Source organism: Poecilia reticulata, linkage group LG13 (genome assembly GCF_000633615.1).
Source record: "Poecilia reticulata strain Guanapo linkage group LG13, Guppy_female_1.0+MT, whole genome shotgun sequence".
NCBI lineage: Eukaryota > Metazoa > Chordata > Actinopteri > Cyprinodontiformes > Poeciliidae > Poecilia > Poecilia reticulata.
In genome coordinates, this window is record NC_024343.1 from 5888146 (window position 1) to 5897907 (window position 9762).

At 38.3% G+C, this 9762-nt stretch overlaps 1 protein-coding gene across 1 annotated transcript in view; it reads left to right on the forward strand.

The window, feature by feature from the left end:
• Positions 1-6: 6 nt before the first annotated feature.
• The window catches only part of LOC103474357 (uncharacterized), an 11434-nt gene continuing 1678 nt past the window's right edge, over positions 7-9762 (forward strand). The window contains exons 1-5 of the mRNA XM_008425241.2: positions 7-3636; positions 6249-6860; positions 6953-7200; positions 7285-7335; positions 8873-9756. Coding sequence (XP_008423463.1) covers positions 6316-6860; positions 6953-7200; positions 7285-7335; positions 8873-9756 — 1728 coding nt within the window. The 5' untranslated portion in view covers positions 7-3636; positions 6249-6315. The remainder of the gene's footprint in view (positions 3637-6248; positions 6861-6952; positions 7201-7284; positions 7336-8872; positions 9757-9762) is intronic.

The window sequence follows — 9762 nt, forward strand, 5'->3', positions numbered from 1 at the left end:
GTGTGTGTGTGTGTGTGTGTGTGTCAAAATGCACAGTTTTCTTATTTTATTTCCAGTCTCGGCAGCTGAGGCTCATCGCGGTGGGTCTGGTTGCTCGTGGTGTCAGGTCAGATCTCTGCAAATTGAGAAAGTTTCTTCTGTTGCATAATTAACTTTCCTGTCTTAATGAAACTAAATCAAACAACAAAGTGGACGTGTCACAACAGTTCTAAAAAATGTATCACCCATGTTGATTTTTATGCTTGTTTTTGTTACTTTGTTTTTGAATTCTGCAAACATCTGATTTTTTTAATGTGTTTTTTTATGTATGCCAAAAAGGAGGCAGCACGGCCTTCTCCGACCCGTTCAGTGTATTTAGTATATAACACACACACAGAGCTTCGACAGCACATGTTGCACTTAGTGACAATCATCCAGTAGCATCTTGATTCTGGCCCAGCAGCGATCGCTGTCCAAAGGGTTGGAGTAACTGTAATCATATACTGAGAAAGGTCTTCCAATTTAATCTCTATTTATTTTGAAGCCTCTTTTTTAGATAAAAAATAATGTGTACAAAGAAAAAAAACATTTTTAGCTGCATGAAAGAACTTCAGAAGGAATGTCTCAGGTGTTGCATTTAGCAGGTATTTGCAGCTTTGCGTTAATTGCCTCTGAGAGTTCCTGCCTCATCTCCGTATGTTCTTCATTTCTCGGCTGCAAAAGCCAGAGACACAACAAGGACGTTTACTAATAGCACGTTGTGCTATTAGTTTACAACAGATTATCATTTTAAATGTTCTTTTTTTACAAAATGTTCAGGCTGAAACTTGAATGTATTTTTTGTTGCGATGCTAGAGTTTGGTTTGAGTAGACTCTGAGTCTGGAGCCGTTTCTGGGTTATCCTCAGATCATGACGGGAGGCTGATTGTGACAGAATGTAGGAGGACATCAATCAGAGGAGCCATCGACTGGAAGGAGGTTCAACATGATCACGGAGATGCTGGTCTTTTTCTGACCGTTTCAAAAGTAAAAGCAAAGAGTCACAGTTGASCCCCATGAAGCCGATCAGCGAAGCAACATCGGAAAATAAACTGCAGAGACAAATTAAGTGAAAACATCTCAGGTCTGTTTCCTGTTAAAATAAAAGCACTTTCTATTAGTTTAAATAGCATATTTCAATAAATTCCAAATGTAATTAGCATACTAAACTGATTTTCCTAAATTAATCCAGTCTTGTAGTCTGTGTAAGTTTATAATTTATTTTATTCCTAAATTGTTATTACTGTTCTTTAACCTTTTACAACACATGGAGCTAAAACGCCACTTTTCACTTTTTCAGGGTTTTTTTTTTATCCACTCCAGTCAAAAGAGGAATATTTAATTTTAGAGATTTAAAATAAACTCTAAGTCAGTTCTTTCTAAATCTTGGTAGTATCCAGCTAGTAAAAAACTTCACACTGCCAAAAACATGGTTTTCATAAGAAAATACCATGAAGGGGTCAGAGGTCTTACTTTTGATCTTCAGTCACAATCTGAAATTCAGGAACTTCACAGATATTCAGTCTTGCCACATAAAACAAGAAAAGCTTTAGAAATATGTCTTTGACATAAACAAATTAACTACCAACATCTCGTGTATGAATTATATGAACATATACATGAGTATGAATCTATATTAATGACTCCTGGAACATCTTGGGATGACAGTTAAATGTCCAAAACTTAAGCCTGGTTCCCCATCATGTTAACCACGTTCTGTCAAAGTTGGAGAATCTTCATAGGTGCAGACAGAGAATCAGCATAATGTACCATGAGATTTTGTAATGTTATTGTTTGGTCATTGTTGTGACATTTAAGTAGCACTTGCTCAAATATGTCAAAAGAATGTTAGAATAGCCTGACTGAGCTGGAGATCATAAAGTGTATGCTACAGTATCTGTGTCATTTAAATGTGATGCATCAGGGAGGTTAAAACATAGCAACTGGTCAGAGATGTAGATGAAATGTGAGAGAGCAGGATCTGTACCCTGGCCATTAATAGAACCAAAATGAAATATTTTTCCTTTTAGAACCATCAACAAATCGATGAAGGACTACGAATGACACCAGGGTGATGACAATTATGGTCTTTCTCAAACTGTATCCATGGACCACTTCGCTGTTCTTTATGTGGAACCTGATCAAAACTGCAGACGCTCGTTACTGCTGGTGTTTTTATCTCCACAAAAATAGATTCTTTACTTTTTTCAAAGCTGATGTTGATAAAACCACAACTTCACAGTTACTATGTTTCCATCAAATAAGAAATGCAATTAAAATCACACGTAGTCTGTCCATGCAATGTCTTTAAAAAACATACAGCATCATGATCCTCCTGCTACTTCCTGTCGTCTTCTTTGGAATTTGCGCCAGTGGCAACATCACTGTTGTGGTTTGTGTGACTCATTCGATGCAAAAAAAAGTGTTTCCATTGCAGTAAACCGATTTGGATATGGCCAAAAAATCCACCTCATCCTAGCGCAAAACATTTTTTTCAAGAATTTTTTTAAAATAGGCATGTTTCCATTAAGCTGATTTATTTTAGAAATGTCAAATTTCCCAATTATATGGTCAATGAAAATTAATGAGTTATAGTTTACTACCTGAGATGCCATATAACTGTGATTTTGTTAAAATGTGAACCGATTGTCAGAGAGGCGTAAGACTATGAGCTAGTTAGGTTTTTTAAGGTTTTTTCTTATTTTAGCCGTTTTCCCTGACTAAATAATGGAGACATGTTTGTTGGATGGAAAGAGGAACATTCATTTATCCCAGGAGAAGAAAAAGAAAAAGAGAGCCTGTATTTCTTATTTATTGTCTGAACATATCAAATGTTCAGACTGCATATAAACTGCATATAAATTACAGTTCCACCATTTCAAGCCAAAATATATGTTAGTATGTATTTTAAAATGAAGCGTGTGAATGTGTGCAGTTTATGACTTTTTTTGTCCACTTTTGCAAACATGCAGCTATCAAAGAGAAATGGCTACTTTTTAAAAAAAAGCTTCCATATTTTCATATGCAGAGATGACTGGGGGAAGGAAGTAGGGCCAGCAAATTATTTTTTTTTGTGACGATCTTCATTTGATTTTTAAATTGTGCTTTTTATTCAGATGCTAAGAAAACAACATTCTTTCCTCTGCAATAACTTAAAAGAAAAGGCTATCCATTGTTCACTTGTGATTTTCATCTAACAGTAATTTAACAGTCGGACAGCTTTGTCTTTCTGTCTAGTCTGGATGTTTCTACTCTTGCTTATGTTATAATTATAAATATATTCACATCCAACTTTTAAATAAAACAGAACATCATTATTTGGATACTGAAAAACACAGACTTGCTTCCTGATTTCAAAATAAGTGGTGTTTATAGCCATTAAACACATTTGTGGTTAATGTGACAAAATGTTAAAAATCTCACGGAAAAATGGCAATGCACTTTACTGAAGGGGTAGCTTTTATTTTCCACATCAGATTGGCTACAGTTTCAAAAGTAAGTAGAAATCCAAGCCAATAAAATGAAATTCCTTCAACTGTCACTGAACGGATGTTTTTATTTAAAATGAATGTGGACGGCAACGAACAGGAGGACTTCTGCCAGGCTGAGAGGGAGGAGGTAGGTCAAAACAGAAACCCTAATTATTCAAAAGGTCAAATTAAATGTCTAGAGTTAGTTAAAAGAAAAACAAAGAATCTCATTGTAACAAGTAAACAAAACGCAAAAAGATTACCAAGATATTTTTAGTTACAGTTTTAAAAAATATAGCTACTTTGGTTAAAAAATAAATAACCACTAACAGATAGCTTTATCATAAATTATGTCAATAGAACGTTAATTGAACAGATAAACTGAATTTCTCCACAGATAGTTTAACTATTAGGTAATATATGTTCAATTAAAAATGTCTTTGGGGAAATTATGGAAAGCTACACTTCCTCTCAGCTGTTACTATTATTCATGCCATGCTAGGCTAACTATGTGCTGACATATGCTCTTAGAGTAACTGATGAAACTTTTAAGTGAAGCTTTGAGTGAGAAAATTTGAAACCAGAATATTTCTGTGTCACAGAAAAACCGACTTGTATGGAAGCTTTTAACTGCCACAAATAGAAAATGAATACAGGAGCAGTATCTCTTTAAGACGTGACAGTTTCTCATTATAACAATCCATCCATTCATCCATCCATCCATCCATCCATCCATCCATCCATCCATCCATCCATCCATCCATTATTCAAAAGGTCTTATCATTATATATATTATATATATATATAGTGTTATTAATAATACACTATATTATTATTATAGTGTCAGTATTATATAAAATCATTTCATTTTATTGGCTTGGATTTCATCCATCCATCCATCCATCCGTCCATCCATCCATCCGTCCATCCATCCATCCATCCATCCATCCATCCATCCATCCATCCATCCATCCATCCATCCTCTTCTGCTTCATTTGGGGTCGGGTCGCGGGGGCAGCAGCTTCAGAAGGGAGGCCCAGACTTCCCTCTCCCAGCTACTTCTTCCAGCTCCTCCGGGGGAATCTCAAGGCGTTCCCAGGCCAGCCGAGAGACGTAATCCCTCCAGCGTGTCCTGGGTCTTCGAAGACGAAGGCAGATGGATGGATTATTGACTTGTTAAAAAGGCATAAAAGGGGCTCCCTCTGATGCTCCATCTTCCCACTCCGTTTCTTCCAGATGACAGCACAACATCCTGTGAGGTGTTGCCAACATAAACAAGTTTTATTTTTTATTATGATACAAAATACTGCACCTATGCTATTTCCAATTTCTGGCACTCATGTCTATGGAAAATCAACAATAAGGCAAAGTTTAGCCTAAAATTATTGAAACTCCCAGCAAATTTAGTTTAGATGGATTAATATTAAGAATTTTCTAAATCGTTTTCTTTCTGGAAGTGATATCAGTGTTTGAAGTGGGCCAGCCAGAGTCCAGACTTGAATATGAAAGAATTCATGTGTCAAACTCAAGGCCAGGGGGCCTAATCTGGCCCACCATTAGTATTTATGTGGCCCTCTAGAGCAGGGGTGTCCAAAGTGGGTCCTTGAGGGCCGGCATCCTACACATTTTAGTTCTCTCCCTGGTGGTAGTAACAACCTTTTCAGCTTGTCAGTGTTCCTGTTAGGCCTCTAATGTGCCATCATTTGATCCAGGTGTGTTAAACCAGGGAGAGAACTAAAACATGCAGGATGCTGGGCCTCCAGGACCCACTGTGGACACCCCTGCTCTAGAACTTCCAATATAAAAGCTGCTGTCTTAAATATTGTTTTGTTATTTAAATCAAATCAGTTTTTATCTATATGCTGCTAAATTACATCAATGTGAAAAGATGTACTCATCAAAAGCAGAAACAACTATTTATTACAGTGTCAGTATTATATAAAATCAACTTTTTTGAGCTTTACATCCTGTTATGTTATCCCTTCATCCAAAACACACCTAGAATGTTGCCTTGATTCTTGTATGCACGTTTGAAAAATCCCTTAATCTCCCATGGCAACCATTCAGCTGTGCAAAACACCTGTGTGGATACCTCACATAGCAACCATCGCCTGCAACTCCCCCACTCCGTTCCTTTAGACTAGCTAGCAGCAATTAACAAACACCTTCTAATTGCTGCTGAGTTCACCATACGAGCTACTTCTCAGTGACACCCTGGTAAAAACATTGTAAAAGGGTTAATAGAGGAACCTTTTACCTTTATTAAGTTGTGATGACTTCATGCAGGCGGAGTTTCAGAAAAGGCAGGCGTTTTTAAAGAGACAGAAACCCAATTTCAAGGAATTAAAATACAAAGTAAAAATTAATTTAAGTCATATTTGAATTATATTGCATTTTTATAACAACTGAAGGTAATAGTTACTTTATTGTGTTATAAAATCGCTCTATGTGCCTAGAAAATACATAATACTAACTTTTTAATATTGTCAGAGTTTATTAATGGGTGGTTTTATGTATACATTCTGCCATAAAAAACCCTTAAGAATATTTGTGACCTTGATATGGCCCAAAAGGAAAATAATTTTGAGACCTCATAGAGAATCTGTGGAGGGAGCCCAAGAAAAAAAAAAATTTGTTGCTGTAATCCCAAGATTACAGCAACATTCTTCTTATTAGTAAGAATGGTCAACATATAGTAAATAGCATGTTTGTTTTTTTTCTAAATTGATACTACTTTTACATTGTTACATATTTTTTCAGATATCTGCCTTGCACTCAACCATAACTTTAATCGTACCCTGGTGATGTGTTCAGAGGATTCAGCAACATGAAAAAGTTTGAACTTTGCAAGACAGCTGAATATCGCGTCATGAAGGACACTGCTGAAGTGGACCCGGAGTTCTGTAGATGGCCCACGGCTCCAGACGGCTACATCCCCAACTCCATTATCAGAAGCTGGAGGAAGAAACGAAAACGTGTCAGCGGGGAAGACTTCTGGGAGGAATTCTTTTTTGGCCATCTGTATGATATTGATAAAGGTGAACTGAGCGAGGAAGAGGAGATAACTGCTGACAAGGTCTTCTACTCTTATTTCAATATTGATGATATCGATATTCCTGCTGAGATGGAAAGGAAGAAGTCAGTAAGAGCCAGGAAGACAAGCAGACGTAAATCAAGCAGAATGGGAGGAAAAAAAGTCATTGGAAGAAAGGGTTCAGCTAAACCAAAAATAAGCCAGAAGAGAAAGGAGAGCGTGAATGGGCTAGGAAGTTTGGCTTTCCGGCAGTTGCCTGATATGCAGCCGAAAAGGAGTCTGACAACTTCTGGAAGAAGTCTTGTGTCTCAGAGGTTAGGTCGAAGAAGAAGTGACAGGTAAGCAGCCAAACACAAATATGACTTTAAATATGACCACAAATATGCACAAATGTTAACAACAATACAGTGTAAGTGTTTGTGTGTGACAGACGTTTCAAAGCAGGAATTGAAGAGGTCAGACCTCCTACGTCACAGGAAGATCTGCAGGACAGAACAAGGCTTGGTGAAGGTGTCCAGCTAGGGGTTGGTGAAGGTGTCCAGCTAGGGGTTGGTGAAGGTGTCCAGCTAGGGGTTGGTGAAGGTGTCCAGCTAGGGGTTGGTGAAGACGCCCAACATCCACTTCAATCTGACTCCATGTTCGATTCAGCAAGCCAACAATTCGACACAGTACCTGAAGGTGCAAGGAATTAATGCTCATATGTATGAAGATGTATGATTCCATACAATTCAAACACTTACACTTTTCTTTGTATTTTTGCAGAGGGCCAGCAGTCTTCAGTTGACTATGCAGATGCTGACATCTCACAGCAAGGTGACATACGAGAACCCATAGCATAAAGTTGGCATCAAAAGCACAGCATTCAAAACAACAACTATAACTTACTATGAGCTGCATAATGTTCCCTTCTGATGATATATTGGGAAGTAAGGAATACTGAAAATGCATTCAAATTCAAAAATACTTTATTAATCCCAAAGGCAAATTAAATGTTGTGACTCAGTAATTTAGATTCTTCAAAGATCCATTGAAGATGATGATGGCTGCTGACAAAAAATATTTTCTGAAGTGGTCTGTACTGCACTGAATCTGAAGAAACCTCTGGCTGAAGATGCTCTGTCTTCCCAAGACAAGAATCTTGGGAAGGCAGATGAGTCCTTCCCAAGATGCCTGGGAAGGACTGCCTCATGACTGTCCTCTTCATGAGACAGTCATGAGGCAGTCTCATGCAAAAGATGGTCAGGGTTATCTATGATTTTCTTGATCCTCTGAAGAATTATTCCTTGCATCATCATCTCCAGAGGTTCCACAGAACCAGAGCAGAACCAGTCTTCTTCATCAGGTTGTTGAGCCTTTTTAGGTCCTTGGTTCTGATACTGCTGCCCCCACAGATGACGGCAGAAGAGATGACCCTCTCAACAACAGATTTATAGAAGATCTGCATCAACTTGCTGCAAACCTTGAGGGATCTTAGCTTTGTCAAGAAGTACAGTCTGCTCTGTCCCTTCTTATAGACGCTTCACTGTTGCGTCTCCAGTCCCGTCTGTTATCAACGTGAACATTGAGGTGTTTATATTCCTTAACCACCTCCACTTCTTCTCCCATGATGGAAATAGGGTTTGATTTAATCCTGTTCCTCCTGAGATCAACAATCATCTCCTTTGTTCTGTTCACATTTAAAATTAGGTTATTGTTCCCACAAAATGACACAAAGCATGTCATGGTGTGTCAACATGCTGCCAATTAACACCAGACACCAATACATTTATACCTGAAGCTAATTACCAATGCCTGGTGGCTTCTCCAAAACATCAACTATTTCCCCTAAATAACTTTGTAACAAGTTAGGTGGTATGTTAATGGTTATTGTCCATTTGGAAGGCCCATATGTGCCTAAGCTTTAAATTCCTGTCTTTAGATGTTGATTCGATATTTCCACATCATTTTATCATAACGTCATCTATTTTAGGAAGTGTTCCATATACAGGAGCTCCTCCATACAGGAACTGGTGCACAGCTCTTCCATAACTCACAGTTGGGGTGGTCTTCTCAGGCACTGCAGTTTCCTCACATTTTCTTCAAACGTAACTTTGACCATAACAATAAACACTTGAGTTTTAGTTTAATCAAATCACAGGACATGTCTTCAAAAGCTATAGTGTCTGTCCCTGAGTGCATTTGCAAACTGTGATTTGTTTGAAATTTGTGAATTTATTTGGCAGGGACAATTAATTTTAATTTATATTTCTGCAAATGTGTGCCATTAGTATTTATATATCTATAAATGTGTGATATTTATGAGCCCTGTACAGTATGAAGTAACAATCCATCTCCTTTGTTTTTTATGTAGCTTTAGATGATCAAACACAGATCAGCACCACTGAAACTCCTTCACCGAAGGTTTCTCCTCCAACTCCAGAGGATAACAAATTCAAACGGAAGGTTACCTTCCAATCGCCTCAAGATCAAGATCTTCTCCTGTCCACTGATAATTATGAGGAGTACAGATCCAAGATGTCTCTTGGTAGAGAGGTTATGTCACTCTTTAAAAAGCAAAAAGAAACATTCTCTCCTCAAATGAAAAGAGCTAAGTTAAGTTCTGGAAGAAGAAGCTTAAGTTATGGAAGGAGAAAATTTAGTTCTGTAAGGGGAAGCCTTGTTAGAGGAAGAAGGACTAGTTTTAAAAAGAGAAAGTCTAGCACTGGAAAGGGACAGATAAGTCTTCCAAAGGCACCTCATTTTCCACTTGCTCATTTCTCTGCAGGATTAAATAAACAGAATATCAGAGGCAAACCTCGAGTTTCATTGTCCACCACTTTCCGAAAGCAGCTGAAAGTCCAACCTGAACGTCTTTCAGGCAGTGCTGATAACAGGCTTTCTCCTTCTCTATCCCTCGGCCCTATCAGCGACACTAGGCCCATTCCTGAGTGGAGGAAGAACCTGTACAAACTGATTGCTCGCAAGGGTTTCCGTTCTTCACGGGCACAAAGGCGGTTTTCTGTAGAGTATCCAGAGGAGTCTTCCGCTGCATCTATGCTCTCAGCAAAAATCCCCATGCTCCAACTAGGACAAGCTGAAGAATCCCAACAGGAGAAGCAGGAGATTGAACTGAAAAAGAGCACAGAGCCAACTCGCCAACAACCCACCGAAGGGCAGTTTGCAGCAGAGCATCAACAGGAGTCTGCTGGTGCATCTCAGCCTTCAGTAACCACCCCTGAGCTCCAACAGGGTAAAGCTGAA